This window comes from Rhinatrema bivittatum, chromosome 1 (assembly GCF_901001135.1).
Source record: "Rhinatrema bivittatum chromosome 1, aRhiBiv1.1, whole genome shotgun sequence".
Taxonomy (NCBI): Eukaryota; Metazoa; Chordata; class Amphibia; order Gymnophiona; family Rhinatrematidae; genus Rhinatrema; species Rhinatrema bivittatum.
The window spans coordinates 609,888,097-609,905,831 of NC_042615.1; the positions used below are offsets into that span (position 1 = coordinate 609,888,097).

The following is a 17,735-nucleotide window of genomic DNA, read 5'->3' on the forward strand; positions in this document are numbered from 1 at the left end:
GTATGTTGTCTAGTGTCCTGTTCAGCAGTCAGTTTAAAAGGAATGGTGTCTGCCATATCCTGAAGAAAATTGGAAAAAGATAGGTCTTCTGGAGGGGACTTTTTCCTGGGTTCTGGTGGAGAGGGGTCGGACATAAAGTCCTCAGAAGACGTGTCTGAATCATGGTCATCCCAAGAATCCTCTTCATCATCCCTATAAGGGGATTTTGTGATGGTTCTTGGCTGTAAGTGGAGTCCTGATGGGCCTGGTAAAGGGTCATCGAGAGGCCGTGAGGTAGGTGTTGGATCTATTGATTTCCTTGGCAAAGTGTCAATGACATTTTGGTAATTTTGAATGAGACGTTGGTAGAAAGCCAGATCCTGTGTTTCTGGCTGTTCTGCTGATGGTTGTCTCGATGGAATATCGATAGGCCTCGACGTCGAAAGAGGTGGCCTCGGTGATGGTAACCCGGCCGTCGGCATCGAGGAAGTCAATGGCGGTTGTCGAGGAATCAACGTCGATGTAGCTGTGAAGGCTGGTGTCGACATCGAGGCGTCTCGTGTCGGTATCAATGCGGACACTGGCATCGGTGAGCCCACCGGCATCAGCAGAGTTGCCGGCATCGATGCTGTAAGCATCGGCATAGACGAGCCCGTCTGTACGCACTGCTCCTTGAAAGCCTGTAATACCGCTTGTCTGATAAGTTCAGACAATTCCGGCGTTACAACTGTCTGAGGGAGAACAGTTGTAAGCGGTGGCGGAGGCTGAGGCGCAGGATCTGGTGCAGAGCCCTGCAGAGGATCTGGTATCGAGGATGGAGGAGTAGGCCCAGACTCCGATGTTTCCTCCGTGCGTGGCCGCTTAGCTGTCGAGGGTTCCTGGCCAGCGGTTTCCGACGTCGATGACCTTCGGTGTCTATGTTTATGTTTCGACTTCTGGGAATAGACAGATTTTGTCGAAGACGCAGACGGTGAGGAGCGATCCTTGGACGGGGCTTTTTGAGCAAAAGGCGCTGAGTCGTTCCAGCCGGAGACGATCTCGACGACGAAGCAGACGGTATAAGTTGTAACTGGAACAAGTGTTCCATTTTTTCTAGTCGAGTCTTGCGACTGTTCGGCGTCATCTCGGCGCATTGCGGACAAGTATTTACCTCATGTTTTTCACCGAGGCATAGCAGACATTCGACGTGCGGATCGGTGATGGACATTTTGCGGCCGCAAACCGGGCATTTTTTTTTATAAACTGGTAGCCATACTTCCCGTAGACATCCGTCGAAAAAGGATAGGAATTTTATGAAAATAAAATTCCACAAAAATGGAAAATTTGAGACAGAGGTACTCACCAGCCGGTGTCAAAGTGTACCTCGAGAAACTTGTGAGAGAGAATATCGAAAAGCACTGACTTTTCAGTCAGAAATGTGTTGGGAAAAAATCTCAACGGCTCCTATCCCGCGATGCTTACAGCAGCGCGGAAAAACGAAGACTGAAGAGAGCCACCTGTGGCAGAGAATATCATAGCATGCTGGGCATGCTCAGTAGGCACTCAGGGTGCCAGTCAAAGCTTTACAGAAACTTTGACAGAAGTTTTCCCGCCTAGGGCTCCATCAATGACGTCACCCATATGTGAGGACTAGCATCCTGCTTGTCCTGGGATAAACATAGGTATGGGAGCACTTGGCTTTCTTTATGGTGGACTCCACAACCACCAACTGGTGAGGGAGGTGCAGCTTCTCAAACCCATGCCATGCTGCACCAAATAGGTGGCATCCGCCTTCCTGTTAATGGGGGATATGGAGATCAGGTGTTCCCAAATCTGGAGAAGATCCTTAAAGATGTCATGGATGGGAACTGCCACGATTTCCTTAGGATCGTTGACAAACAAGCACTTCCAGCGTTTTATGTTGCGCAGCCTCCTCTGTAAGGAGCTGGTAGGGAATAGCCTTGGCCATAGCCCTGACAAACCGTGCGAAGGAAAGATCCTTGAGGGGAGACAGATGCCTTTCCTCTGGTGGAGAAGGCTTGGAGAGGGGGCTGCCCAAATAGTTGGACGAAGATTCCGAGGAATCATCCTCCCAAGAGTCATAAGGGCCTTCCCTCCTCATTAAGGCCAGCACAGCATGGGAGAGTCCTCTGAGGGATCCCAGCCCTGGGCTCCAATGGCTTCGGAGGCATCGAGGGCACCGCGGGAATTGATGAATCCCCTGGCATTGAGGGGACTGAGGATCGCAGGAGGCCAGAGGGCCCGGGTAATGGCTCGGGAAACCGAGGCATCGGGAATGCGGCACTGTCCACGTCTTCCTCCTCAGAGGATCTGATTATAGGAATCGCTCCCAAAGGGGGCATCGGTGGCCGCTGGGGAACCAAAGGTCCCTTGGGCACCGGTTGCATTGGTAAAGCGCCTAACAAGATGTCCAAATGCTCAAGCAGAAGTGCCAAAATAGACAGCAGAGGCTCCGGCATGGGGACCAGTGGCGCAGTCGGCTCATCACGCCGAAGAGCTCTGAGCACCGCGGTCTGCACCTTGCGGTCCAACTCCTCCTGAAAGTCCGGTGAAGCCAGGACTGAAGGAGGGGGACGAGGTTCTCCGAGACGGCACGGTGCCCAACACTGATATCTGAGGGGAATGCTTGGGACTCCTGGGTACAGAGGAGGATGGGGCCTCTGAGGAGGATGGGGCCTCTGAGGAACAGGGGTCTCTTCGGTGGTGGTACGACAGCCGCCAGTACAGTACTAGAACCAGAGCCGCGCACCGATGGCAATAGCTGTTGATGCTTGCGGGATCACCCACGTTGCTCGGCCCGGTCTTTCCCCGGTGCCAAAGAGGTGGAGGATCCTGATGTCCTGGAAACTGGTGAGATCATGAAGGATCAGTCACCATTTCTGTGATCCTTTGAAGAAGTGGAAATAGGAGTGGCAAGATGGAATATATCTAGGGGCTCCCCTTCACCCCTGGTGTCGATGATTCTGACGCAGGTGTGGATGGAGCGGACTTCTTAAGATTGAGAAACCTTTCGGTCCTTACAAGGCGAGTATGATGGCTCTTGGGGGTCATCTGGTCACAGCTGACACCCTCAGACGTCACACGAAGCCCCCAGGCAGAAAATACAAACCTCATGCGGATCCGTGATGGACATGGCCCGCGGGCACTTGGGGCACTGATGAAAGCCAGACAAAGCCATAGAAAAATATGATGCGCGTTCAATGACTAATGTTCACCGGGAGGCAAAAGCCGGGAATCAACTGCAAGAAGCAGAAAAACAGATGTTTAAACCTATCGCACCAAGGAGGTACCAACCGCGAAGGGGAACATGACGACGGAAACGGGAAAAAAAGACTTCTCGCAAGAAAACAAGAAAAAGGGCAGAGCTCCATAAACCGTGAGGCAACTGCACAGCGGAAAAAGACTGAAAGAGGACCTCACGTCGACACACGGATAGTGGCATGCTGGGCATGCTCAGCGTGCTGGTCAAAGCTTCTAGAAACTTTGACGAAAGTTTTCCATGCTGGGCTCCATCGGATGATGTCACTCTCTGATGTATTAGTGAAAATTTGTAACTTATTAAAATCATCCATTGTACCTGAAGACTGGAGGGTGGCCAATGTAATGCCAATATTTAAAAAGGGCTCCAGGGGCGATCTGGGAAATTATAGACCAGTGAGCCTGACTTCAGTGCCGGGAAAAATAGTGGAAACTATTCTAAAGATCAAAATCATAGAGCATATAGAAAGACATGGTTTAATGGAACACAGTCAACATGGATTTACCCAAGGGAAGTCTTGCCTAAGAAATCTGTATTTTTTTTTGAAGGGGTTAATAAACATGTGGATAAAGGTGAATCGGTAGATGTAGTGTATTTGGGTTTTCAGAAGGTGTTTGACAAAGTCCATCATGAGAGGCTTTTAAGAAAACTAAAAAGTCATGGGATAGGAGGAGAGTCCTTTCGTGGATTACAAACTGGTTAAAAGACAGGAGAAGGGCAACCAAAATGATAAAGGGGATAGAACAGCTCCTCTATGAGGAAAGGCTGACGAGGTTAGAGTTGCTCAGCTTGGAGAAGAGACGGCTGAGAGGGGATATGATAGAGGTCTTTAAAATTATGAGAGGTCTTGAACAAGTAGATGTGAATCAGTTATTTACACTTTAGGATAATAGAAGGACTAGGGGGCATGCCATGAAGTTAGCAAGTAGCACATTTACTAATCGGAGAAAATTCTTTCACTCAACGCACAATAAAGCTCTGGAATTTGTTGCCAGAGGATGTGGTTAGTGCAATTAGTGTAGCTGGGTTCAAAAAAGGTTTGGGTAAGTTCTTGGAGGAGAAGTCCATGAACTGCTTTTACTCAAGTTGGCTTAGGGAATAGCCACTGCTATTAATTGCATCAGTAGCATGGGATCTTCTTGGTGTTTGGGTACTTGCCAGGTTATTGTGGCCTGGTTTGGCCAGCTGGCAATTTTTTTTTTTTTATTTATGCATTATCCATTATTCTTTCAAGAGATTACAGCTTCAATTTGAAATTACAGAGAGATTGAATTTCTAAGAAAAATAGAAATAGAAATACCACGTCTACATTTAAGAGGGGAGATCAAATCACAACCCCAAAACAATATTTTACCTTCATAAAGGGAAAAAAAAAAAAGGACCACCTGACAATACAAGAGGATTAACATGATCGTTCAACTGCAAGATATTTACGGCTACTCGCTAGTTGGATTTGTGTTAATAGGTACTATTGAGACTATCAGACAAAAAAATTAGTTAACTGTTTTGGAATATAGAACACAAGTATTTTGAAACTTAATGACACATTTGCAAGGAAAATTTAACATGTAAAAGGCACCTAATACTAAGCACCTTAGATTTCGATACCAGAAACTGCCTTCTTTTTATCTGAGTAGGTCTGGGTAAGTCCAGATACATACTAACTTTTAACCCCAAGAAAGTCTCTTGTCGATGGCAAAAAAATAACTTCATTATCCATTGCTTATCTGACTCCATAAGGAAGGTAACAATCATTGTTGAAGGTATCACAAGGTCCTTCTGAGTTGATTCCAAAATGTAATATACAAAGTTGGATGAACCGGAGAGATAACCTGCATCCTACTTTGTTTCAAAGAGTTTCTTGAAAGGGGGAATATAATAGGCCCTTGCAATTATAGGAACCGCTTGCTCGTAGATTTTCAATAGCTACGTCATATTTTTTCAACATGTCCTTTGCAGAACCAATGATTTTTCGGAAAATTTAGTATCTGAAGATTCCTCCCTTGTAACAGATTTTCTAACTGTTCCATCCTAAAAGTTATTGAATGATTTTCTTTAACATTCTGCTGAAGCTCTGAACACTCTTGAATTTCTCTCTTAATGGAATTACAAAAGTCTTTGTTTTTTTCCCCACTGACCTTTTCAACGATACCACACGTTTCTCAATTTTACTATATGTATTAACCAGTGAGTTTGTTTGTAGGTAGTAGGTTTTCATTTAAAGACTGTATTGCCTCCCATATTGAATCCAATGAAATAGAATCTGGTCTTACCAGGCAAAACTTCCAAGGGGTTATTGTAGTTGTTCCAGTCTCCAACTGGCAACACTCCATTACTTGCAGCATCCCCGTATCCCGCGGGGCTCCCTGTGGGGGTCTACGCGCCCTCTAGGCACCGGACCGTTTCCTCCTGCTCACCTTGCTCCACAAGACTGACTGGATTCCTGATGGACATCTCCCACACATTTATTTAGATTTATATTCTACTTTTCACACTTTTTTTTTTTCATCACTTCAAAGTGGATTACATTCAGGTACTGTAGGTATTTCCCTAACCACAGAGGGCTTACAATCTAAGTTGGTACCTGAGGCAATGGAGGATGAAGTGACTTGAACCCTGATCTCCTGGTTCATAGCCCACTGCTCTAACCACTAGGCTACTCCTCCATGCCTTTACAAGCCTTGCCTCCGCTGGGTTATCCAGAGGCCTACAATCAGCCAGGGACAAAGATATTTGCAGTTCCTGAGGGGTTATGAGTTCAACTTCCTCTCGATCTCCCCTCTGCAAACCTTCTCCCAGCCTTTGCTCCTCCCAACACAAATCAGCATCCATCGGCCCCACAATCCGAACCGGAGGAACCTCAGTTGTCGACGTGCGCTCTCTGGCATGGCGTTTCCTCGTAGTATGTGGCATAATTTTAATTTTTAGAGGAAAAACAAGCGGGACCGCAAACTCTCAAACCGTTGGGTTGGCCATCTTGGAACGCCCACCCTACCTCAACCACCAGCTGGCAATTTCTTATTTTCTTATGTGAGGACTACTATCCTGCTTGTCGTAGGAGAACCAGGGATTGCAGAGCTACCCTCTGAACATCTAGGCTGCGAGGACCAGGGACCCAATGTTGAGATGGCACAACAGCCCCCTATCCTGAGTGATGAGAGATGAGGAATTCAAGTGACTGGATTCCTGATGGACATCACCCACACAAATGGAAATCAGATCTGACTAAGCCAAAACGGAGCTAAGAGAAATATAATTTCCTAATCTCTTTTGCATTTCATCAAGGTGTTTGCCATTAAAGAAACTGGGAGGATATATGTACAATAGACCCTGACTCCTTGGGCAAAGGAATCCAAACCTGAATTGCCTTGAGACCCCCTTTCTGAAGTAGAAAAGTGTGACCTTTCTTTAAAGAGGGACGAAAACAGACCTACCTTGGGTGAGCCCCATTCATTGAATATCTACTCTGCTTTCCCCTTCCAGGGGCCATTCATGAGGTTCCAAGACCCAATTCAGCCTGCGCCAAGACATTATCCTCATCTGCCTGGTATGCAGCTGTGAGGACTATTTCCTGAGTAACTGCCATGCCCCACATCTGGACAGTGACTCCCTAGCTTGTTGATGCCTCTCTGATGCAGATGCTGATGTGCTGGACTTTTTGTACCCCAAGAATTTTTACACGAGTTCAAGCTGAAAATGACAACATCTAGGGGGGGGTCAAGTCTCAAGAGCAAATCTCATTTATGGTCAGCCCCCACACAAAGGGCTCAACTATCATGAAGATCAGTGATAGATATTAATTACCATGTCACACAGGGGGAACTTTTTGAAGTCTCTGGCTTTTCTCCTCTTTCCAGATCATCAGATGAAAAAAAGTAAAATCAACTGACTTTCTGGTAAAAGCCGCAAATAATGCGGCCTCGAGGCACTGGAACTAGTGCTCCACAAAGCCAACAAAAAGGAAGAAAACATACAAAAAGCTTGAAACCCTGACAAAAGATTCCAAGGCCCTGCGAAGAACAATTTCTGTACTCCTGGGAAGCAAAAATTCCCTACCAGCAGGAGACTGAAAATGTCCATGACCGAAGGGATCTGTGGAAAAGATAAGATTGAAGGGGCTCTGCATGGAGGTATATGCTGCACATGCCCAGCAGGACATGCTTAAAGTTTGTAGAAACTGAAGTCAAACTTCTGTACCAAGCATCATCTGATGTCACCCATGTCTGAGAACTGCCATCCTGCTCATACTTTGAAAAATGAGTAGCAGTAGGACAGGAGACAAGTAGTACTGCAGGTGTGAGAGTGAGTTCTGACAATTCGAGGGTTGCTCAAGCTAAATAAAGTAAGCTGTGATGTTTTCCATTTTTAAAACATAACAAGTAGGTGTCAGAAGTGTGACAAACATTTGTCACTGTGAGTGTTCTAATGTGGAAAATTACTCATGCTATCTGTAACCAATTGGGTGTGAATTTTGTGCTTTAGCAAAAACATCAAGTTTTACATTTCATATTAGATGAAAGCATTTAATATTGTACTAAAGGTTCCACTCATTTTTAAAAAATTCCAAAAACAGTCAATAAATTGAAAATTTAAACCTACAGAAAGAAACAAAGATGGAATATAAATTTCCATTGTACATATGCAGTACAATACTTTGTTGATGCTTTTATTAGATATTAACCTCTCATAATGCCAAGGGTCAAAGACCCCCTGATGTCCACAGAGAGCAAAGTTTCAGACCTTAAACAGCAGCATTCTATAAATTAATTAGTTAGTTATTGTGGGAATTAATCCTTACTGGAGTCTGATACCACACTGTTCTCTGGCATTTCTTTTTCTTCATGGTTACCCAAAATGAAGTCCTCATGGAAGACATGAAGCAATTGTGTCTTTCTGCCATGCTGAAGCAACAAACAAGAGTGAAATTAGACATACAATTCTATGTGATGCATTAATCTAAGTTCAATAGGCTTGAGCTTGTCATGTTGCTCAATAACATTATTATGGTTTCACAAGATCTCTTTTAAGAATGTAAGTGATACACTCGAGCTCTTGCCAGGGCCAGTGTAAGACACCTTAATCAAACCTTCAGCTTTGTTTTCTCTCCCTCCCTCCCCTCCACTGAGGAACTCCAACACGGTATCCCTGTGAGGAAGTACCCCTAAGTGTTCCATTAATTTCCTGTGCAGGACCAGGCTAAATGCCTTAAATTCCCCAAGGAGAGTATACTCTATGGGCGGGATTCTGCGGGGCAGGTGGGTCTCAGACAGATCAGGCAGAGACTGGGGAATAAGAGTTGGGATCCAGGTGGGGATAACCAGACCAGGCCTAAGGTCTCTGGGAGGAAGGAAGGCAGCTCCAATATGCAATACTTTCCAAACCCTGAGCTGAGACGAAGCAACACACTAAGTAAAGAGTGTACACTGTTTGAGGAGAAGACAGTCTATGGCTGTGCATGTGCGAAGTTATAATAAAAAGAGTTACTGTTTTAAGAAGGCTGGAGTCAGTCTAGTTTATCTCCAGGCCTGTGGGAATCAACGATCATACCCACAATGCCTCACTCTCTCTCCCAAGTCTCCCTACCTTCTGCTTACTGTTTCTTCCTGCAGCCTTCTACAGACATGCTTAAGTCCCATCAACAAGCTCTGAAGCAGGGCAGAACCTGGGGGCTGTAATGATTGTCCTCCTCTAGGACAAAGTGGCTCTTTTCTCACTCATCACACTTTCCCCTCCCTAGGAGTGATTGGTTCTTCTCTCTAGTCCCCGATGCTGACTCACGACTGTCCAGCCACATGATCTGAGGCAGACGATAGTTGCTAATGAGCATGTCCAGCATGCTTGGGCCAACAGGCAAAGCTCCTTAGCTGCTCCTGCACATGCTGCCACTGCTGAGCAATAGACGAGGGGACAGAGGCCGCTTGTACCATTCCTTCTTGAAACCCACTACCTGCATAGATCCTGCTATCATTTCTTCATTCCCTTCAGCCCAAGTCACCAAGCTTGCTTCCTCTGCAGTCCTGCAATGAGCAGTAAACGCCATCATGGCACCAGCAGTAATGACTAATATTCAGAAGCCAGGAAAGGAGGGAGGATTAGGGAAAGTAAAGGAGAGGAAGTCAAAGCAGTGATGGCGAACTTCAATCCTCAAGTGCCACAAATAGGCCAGGTTTTCAGGATACCCACAATGAATATGCATGTCAGATTTGATTACAATGGAGGCAGTGCATGCAAATCTCTCTCATGCATATTCATTGTAGAAAACCTGAAAACCTGGCCTGTTTGTGGCACTCGAGGACTGGAGTGCACCATCACTGTCCTAAAGCCTGGCAGCAAGGGAGGGAGACTGTTCCAGAGCTTGAAAAGGAGGAGGGGAGACTGACAGCAGTGGAGTATATATGCTCCTGCCGCTCTCTATTGTGTCCTCTAGCGAACCACCTACTTCATCTAGTGCTTCCACCAGCCTGGCAAGGATAATGGAGAAATTACTTACCTGATAATTTCGTTTTCTTTAGTGTAGACAGATGGACTCAGGACCAATGGGTATAGTGCTCCTGATAGAAGTTGGAGACTGAGTCAGATTTCAATCTGACGTCAGCACTACATATACCCCTGCAGGAATCTCTGCTCTTCAGTATTCTCCTCGAAAAGCAATTGTGGATATATGTGTGTTTGAATAACTTGATTAACTTCGTTAACTTGAACTGGTTGCCGTGAATTTTAGCTGGAGACTGCCAGTGCACTCAACCAAGAAACGCCAACACCCGGTAACTATGGGTGTCCTAACTAGGGGTAAAGCGTGGCTTACCCGTGCTTGTCTTGCTCTCGGGGATTGTCACCCGAGGTTTCCGTATTCTGAGGCAGCCGTGAGCGGGATACCGAGTCCATCTGCGTGTAGCAGATGGACTCAGGACCAATGGGATGTACAAAAGTTACTCCCGAACCGGGTGGGAGGCTGCCCGTGGCCCACTTAGTACTGCCCTTGCAAATGTTGTGTACTCCCGGGCCTTGACATCAAGGCAGTAGAACCTCGAGAAGGTGTGAATGGAGGACCATGTCGCCAGCCCTACAGATCTCGGCAGGTGACAGCATCTTGGTTTCTGCCCAGGACACTGCCTGGGCTCTGGTGGAATGAGCCTCGACTTGTACAGGTGGAGGCTTGCCTGCCTCTACGTAGGCCGCCTTGATTACTTCTTTGATCCAGCGGGCTATGGTTGCCCGCGAGGCCGCTTCCCCTTGTTTCTTCCTGCTGTGAAGGACGAATAGGTGGTCCGTCTTTCGTACGGATTCCAATCTTTCCAGGATTCAGACTAGGAGTCTGCTGAAGTTAAGGTGGCGAAGAAGGAGTGAGTCCTCAGAGTCCTTATGCTCGTCTGGAAATGGCAGAGAGATGGTTTGGTTTAGATGGAAATGAGAAACCACCTTTGGAAGGAAGGAGGGGACAGTGCGTAGCTGTATGGATCCTGGGGTGAATCTGAGGAATGGTTCCCGACAGAATAGTGCTTGAAGTTTGGAGATGCGACGGGCTGAACATATTGCCACTAGGAATGTAGTCTTCAAGGTCAGGAGCCACAGTGACAGACTGCGCGAAGGTCTGAAAGAAGCTCCCGCTAGGAAGTCGAGTACTACATTGAGATTCCATAGAGGTCGCGGTCAATTTAGTGGTGGTCAGATTTGCTTGACCCCTCTCAGGAAACGGGAGACGTCTGAATGGGAAGATAGACTGATGCCTTCCACTTTGGCTCTGAAGCAGGCCAGCGCGGCCAGTTGAACCTTGATGGAGTTGAGAAACAACTCCTTCAAGCCATCCTGCAGGAAATTCCAGGATAATGGGAATTTTGACTGTCCGCGGAAGGATGTCGCAGTATTCACACCAGGCTTCAAATATTCTCCATATTCGTATGTAAGTTAAGGATGTGGAAAACGTGCGTGCTCGGAGCAAGGTGTCAATCACTGCCCCCAAGTATCCGCTCTTCTTCAGGTGAGTCCTCTCAATTGGCAGACCATAAGCGAGAATAGAGTTGTGTCTTCGTGGAGGATCAGTCCTTGCTGGAGCATGTCCCTGTGTGGAGGTGGACACAGAAGGTTCCTTGCCAGAAGTCTTCGCATGTCTGCGTACCATGGCCTTCTTGGCCAGTCAGGGCGACTAGAAGTACTAGCCCCCTGTGGTGTTCTATCTTGCGGATGATCCCATCCAATAGTGGCCATGGAGAAAAGGCGTACACAGCAGGTCTTCCTATGGCCAGGTCTGGACGAGGGCGTTGATCCCCTGGGACTGTAGTTCTAGTCTGCGGCTGAAGAACGTGCGGACTTGGGCGTTGGACTGAGTTGCCAGAAGATCCATGGCTGGAGTTCCCCAGCGGTCTATTATTAACTGGAAGGCTGTGATTGACAGCCTCCACTCCCCTGGGTCTAGAGACTTTCCCTGCTGAGGTAATCTGCAGCGATGACGTCTTTTCCCGCGATGTGGGCGGCCGAGATCCCTTGAAGGTTTGCTTCCGCCCACACCATTAGGGGGTCTATTTCCAGGGACACCTGTTGGCTTCTGGTTCCTGTCGACTGATGTAGGCCACTGTTGTGGCGTTGTCAGATATGACTGACGGATTCGCCCCGGAGTCTGTGACTGAATCGTAGGAAGGCTAGTCTGACTGCTCAGGCTTCCAGATGGTTGATGTTCCATCCTGACTCTACCTTGTCCCATTGCCCCTGGGCCGTCAGTTCCTGACAGTGGGTTCCCCACCCTTGTAGGCTCGCATCCGTGGTGAGGTCTTACTCCCTTACTCAGGTGGTCTTCTTGTAGCCACCATAAGAGCTGGATCCGTACCTCCGCCGGTAACTGGAGGCAGACACTGTAGTGTTCGCGTGTGGGCCCATGCCCATGGTACAACTTCTAGGGTTGATGTCATGAGTCCGAGGACTTGGAAGTAGTCCCATACTGTGGGGCAAGGACAGTTCATCAGTTTTCTCAACTGGTCCATCAATTTCTCTCTCCTTGTAGGGGGAAGAATGACCTTGTCCTGTTGGGTGCCGAACCGGACTCCCAGGTATTCCAGAGATTTGGAGGGCTGCAGGCAACTCTTTGTTGCGTTGATGACCCATCAGAGGTTCTCCAGTAGATTTTTGACTCTGGTGATCGTCTGATGACTTTCCTCTGAGGATTTTGCCCTGATCAGCCAATCGTCCAGATATGGGTGAACGAGGATTCCTTCTTTCCTCAGTGTCGCCGCCACTACGACCATGATTTTGGTGAATGTCCAAGGGGCTGTAGCTAGCCGAAGGGTAGCGATCGGAAGTAATAGTGATAGTCCAGGATCGTGAAGTGTAGGAAGCGCTGATGATTGTGATGGACCGGGATGTGCAGATAGGCTTCTGACAGGTCCAGGGAGGTCAAAAATTCTCCTGGCTGTATCGCTCTTATGACAGAGTGTAGGGTTTCTATGCGGAAGTGTGGTATCCTCAGGTAGCGGTTCACAGACTTGAGGTCCAGGATGGGCCAATCTGTTCCCTCCTTCTTGGGAATGATAAAATAGATGGAATAGTGTTCAGTACTTCATTGGTGCATGGGCACCGGTGCTATAGCCTTTAAGGCGAGCAATTTGGTTAGTGTGGTTTCCACTGCCATCCTCTTGGAGAGGGAATGGCAAGAAGATTTCACAAATTTGTCTGGAGGGATGCTGTGGAAGTCCAGAAAGTATCCCTCTTGAATGATGGTTAGGACCCACTTATCCGACGTTATCTCGACCCATCTTTGGTAGAATGGGGCAAGCCTGCTCCCTATGGCTTCTTCCTGTAAATGGGTCTGTTGATTCTCATTGTGGGGTGGGGCTGGAGCCTGGACCTGAGCCAGCTCCCCTCTTGTGTTTGTTCCGAAAGGACTGGCCCCTGCCTGCACGGCGAGGTGCTTGGTATGTATTTCTCGTACGGTCTGAAACGCTGTGTTCCTCTGCCCCTGGATGATCGGGGAGAGGGGCAATGGCTTCTCTTGATCTTGTCCTCCGGTAACAGAGGTACTGGAGATTCGCCCCATTTGTCGGCTAACTTCTCCAGTTTGCTTCCGAAAGGGAGGGTTCCTTTAAATGGCATTCTCGGGAGTTTCATTTTGAAAGTCACGTCAGCTGACCAGCTTCGGAGCCAGAGTTGCCTTCTGGCTACCACAATGGATGAGACGCCCCTAGCTGAAGCGCACCAGGTCGGAAGTCGCATCCATGAGGAAGGATATTCCTGGTTCTAATATTTCGACGGGCATGGTGATGTTCCTGGCCATTGACAAGCATGTGCGTGTCACCACAGCACAGCAGGCAGCGATCTGTAGTGTCATAGCTGCTGCATCAAATGACTGTTTAAGGATGGATACCTGACGTCTGTCTTGGGCATCCTTGAGTGCCGCGCCTCCTTCGACTGGAATGGTAGTGAGCTTTGTAACAGCTCAGACCATGGCATCCACTTTAGGAAATACCAGGAGTTCTTTGGCTGAGGGTTCCAGTGGATATAGGGCTTCTAGGGCCCGTCCTCCCTTGAAACTGGCCTCGGGAGCGTTCCATTCCAGGTCGATCAGTTGCTGTACAGCTTGCAGCAATGGGAAATGGCGTGAGGCCTGACTTAGCCTGACCAGAAGAGGGTTCGTCTTTGGCTCTGCTGTGGCGCTTGGCCTGGGATGGCCAGCTCCTTCAGGCTCAGAGACAGGAGGTCCAAAAGTTCGTCTTTGGAGATGTGCATCATGGTTCGGTATGGTTCCACTCCTGGAGGAATTTCCCCTCCCTCCAGGGAGTTTTGGTCTTCCTCCAAGGTGTCCGTGTCCCCTAGGGTTAGGCTTTTGTCTGGGGGAGGCATGTCTCTGGGAGGCCGCGAAGGGCCTGGGAGGTTTGGGTCCTCTAGTGGAGGCTGTGGCTGTGTCACTGGTGGCACCGATTGCACCTGGATGAAGGTTTGCAGATCTTTAAAGAATTCCACCCAGGAAAAGGTTCTTGGGTCTATATTGAACCCAGCGGCATTCCCAGAGGGCCCTGTCTGGAGGGCTGAGCTGGGGATAAAGAGGTCCGGGGTACTATCGTTTGATCCGGATTCCTGTACTGGCTGGGGGGGGGGGGATGTGGGGGGGACCTTACCCTGGTTCTCCCAGAGCCGTCTCGCACAGTAGGCACAGGGTAATAGCCTCTTCATGCTGCACAGCTCTTATGTGGCAGGCTGGGCAGAGGGCTCTTGCTTTGGCTTTCTTGGCCGGTGGTGTCATGGTTTGTGCGTGTAGGGGCATTCAAGCCCGGTCTGTGCGTTTATATGCGCACGCCGGGAGGCTTAGATATGCATTCCGGGTGTGCAGAGGGTGTGCGTGCGGGCTGCGAAGATATGCGTGCAGGCTGGTATGTGTGCTTATGGGGATGCGCACGCAGCCAAACTTGTGCACCGGGCGCCATTGAGGGTGGCGCTATGCGCTCAGCACCCTCATGCACCTCGCTGTGCGCACGACACCTATGCACGCGCTGCTGTGCGCACAAGTACGTTATGCGCCCGGCTCGCCATTGTGCGCATGGCTCAGTTAGGCGGACAGTACGGCGATCAAGGGGGAGGGGGGGAAATGGAGCCGGCGACCACGCGAGTAAGATGGCGACCCCCTGAGGATCTCCACGTGGGAGGTCCTTCAAGCCAGATCGGGGTCTAGCCAGATTGGGGCTGCTCAACCCGATGGGACAGATGCCAACAGGCGATCTGTGCGGCCATCCGAGCCTCGGAGACCAGAGATTTAAGCACATTTTCTACCTTATCTTGTCTCGGCGCTTCCCGGTCTCATGCCGGGCAGTCTCTGGCTGCGGGGGGAGAGCGAAATACCTTCACTGCCGCGCTCAGTCTTGCACCCGCTGCCTCTCAGTCGCTCCCTCCTGGGGGCTAAGTCCACGCCGAGAACCGGCTGCTGGACCGAGGCTTACCTCTGAGGGATCTTGGAAATCACCTCAAGAATTCTCGACTGGGGGGAGGGACCCTTAGGTATCACTGCAGGAGAGCGGGGCTAGTCTTGTAGAAGTAAGATTTTGAATTTTCTTTCTTCTTTGGTTTGGATTTCCTAATGCTGAGAGGAAGAAATACTGAAGTGCAGAGCTTCCTGCAAGGGAATATGTAGTGTTGACATCAGATTGAAATCTGACTCCGTCTCCAACTGCTATCAGGAGCACACTATACCCATTAGTCCTGAGTCCATCTGCTACACGCTAGGAAACCATGTCTTTCTGATAACCAAAAAGGGGAACTGACTCATTTTAGAGAAGAAGTCACCTCTAGCCCTTGGCCAAAGAGACATGCATTGCCTAGTAAATTATCCTGGGGAAAGGTGAAAGGAGGGGGAAAAACACCAAAAGCTATTTAAACACCACTGAAGGTATAAATGGGCAAAAACAATTTTAAGGGATAAAAGGATACTTACAAGATCAGTAATAGCATCTAACTCAATAATACATCCTGGTCTTGCTGTTGACTGTTGACTAATGATGTTAAAAACTTCTCCAACATACTTCTGTAAAAAAATATGAGTAAAACAAACATTTTCTTAAATATAAATAATTTTAGTTAAACCAAATTGTACTCAAAAATAAATTGAAATTATTGTTCATGGGTAAAGTAATACACTATATTTAATGCTTTTCTTTATAAAATCAAATCCAAGAGTTTGCATGATGTGCATATGGGGAGATAGTAATGCCATTTGCATTGAAAATCTAAAATATACTTTAAGTGTGTTCTGCAAGATTATATATTTCTCATTACCTCACTTAGGGTCTCATTTACTAAGCATGTTTCTCAAAGACACAGAATGGGAGAAAAGGCTAAGTGAACCAGGCCCTTAGATTTTATATACATAAGAGCAAAAATACAGATACTTAAATGCATTACCAAAATGGATATGTGGATTCAAATTAAAGTACTAATCTTTGGGTGTGAATAAGTGACAGGACTAGGTACATTCTCGGTTGTTGGCTTTTGATCAAACTTTTTTTCTTGCTATGCGGTTGATCTAAGACATTCTATGTCTATGCTATGTTACATTAATCTGCTTAATGTAACTCATTGGGTCAAATTCAGGAGATTATTTTGTATGAACTTGTTTTTGAAGAAGGTGCGAGCTTGAGGATAAGTTATTAGAGTGATGTGGAGGCAGGTCATATGTTTTGTGATCTAATGTGTTAAATATATTTTAACACTTGTTGAGGCAGTTACAAAATTGCAGAATATCAAACATTAATATAACAAAATTGCTTACCTTTAAAGGGTGTTCTCCGTGGACAGTAGAACAAATCAGCCACACAAGTGGATGATGTCATCTGACAGCACCAATGCAGAATGTGCTCTCCAGAACTCAAAAAGAGCTAATGTATGTGCACATGTACCCATGCAGTCGCCAGCGCACAAGCCTCAGTCTCTTACCTAGCTAAGTTTCAACTCTTCTCCCTAGAGTGGGATTGTGTAGCTGGTTTGTCCTACTGTCCATGGAGTACTCCCATTACAGATAATCAATTTTGCTTTCTTCATGGACATACAGGACAAATCCAGTCATATAAAAAGGGACTCATGCTCAGAGCTACAACAAAGCAAAATTGCTTACCTTGTAATAGGTGTTATCCCAGGACTGCAGGATGTAGTCCTCACATATGGGTGACGTCACCGAACGGAGCCCAGGCGGGAAAGCTTTCTGTCAAAGTTTCTAGAAACTTTTGACTGGCCCTGTGAGGCCACTGAGCATGCTCAGCATGCTATGATATTCTCTGCCACAGGTGTCTCTCTTTAGTCTGTTATATAGCATGAAGCGATAGCAAAAAATAAAATAATAAAAGGTATGAGACCCAACTCCGCGGGGTGGCGGGTGGGTTTCGTGAGGACTACATCCTGCTGTCCTGGGATAACACCTATTACAAGGTAAGCAATTTTGCTTTATCCCAGGACAAGCAGGATGCTAGTCCTCACATATGGGTGAATAGCAACCTAGAGGCTGAGTCAGGTTGTACTGAGGCAACATTGAAGTATTGTTGTTGAATGAGTCAGCCGAGGATCCCAGAACATTGGATGTAGGAGGAGTTGGGATTAAACAGGAAACAAGTTCTTTAAGACAGATTGTCCGTAGGCTGAATCTTGTCTTCCTTCTTTGTCTAAGCAGTAGTGAGCTGCAAAGGTGTGAAGAGAACTCCATGTTGCTGCTTTGCATATGTCTAAGATTGGCACTGAACGAAAATGTGCTACTGATGTTGACATTGCTCTTACGGAATGAGCCTTTACTCGCCCTTGAAGAGGAAGGCCTGCTTGTTTATAGCAGAACTCTATGCAATTTGCTATCCAATTGGATAGGGTATGTTTACCCACTGCTTTACCCGGTTTGTTTGGATCATAAGAAACAAAAAGCTGAGTGGATTTCCTATGGACTGAAGTACGGTTTAAGTAGAAAGCGAGTGGACGTTTACAGTCCAGGGTGTGTAAGGCTGTTTCCCCTGGATGGGAATGAGGCCTTGGAAAGAATGTGGGT

At 47.5% G+C, this 17,735-nt stretch overlaps 1 protein-coding gene across 3 annotated transcripts in view; it reads right to left on the minus strand.

Moving 5' to 3' along the window:
• DMXL1 (Dmx like 1) overlaps positions 1-17,735 on the minus strand; it is a 692,618-nt gene that overhangs the window by 380,351 nt on the left and 294,532 nt on the right. For all 3 annotated transcript variants that reach the window (XM_029570948.1, XM_029570967.1, XM_029570958.1), the window contains exons 14-15: positions 15,648-15,737; positions 8,037-8,139 (exon numbers count right to left, since the gene is read on the minus strand). In XM_029570948.1, the coding sequence (XP_029426808.1) occupies positions 8,037-8,139; positions 15,648-15,737 (193 nt within the window). The remainder of the gene's footprint in view (positions 1-8,036; positions 8,140-15,647; positions 15,738-17,735) is intronic.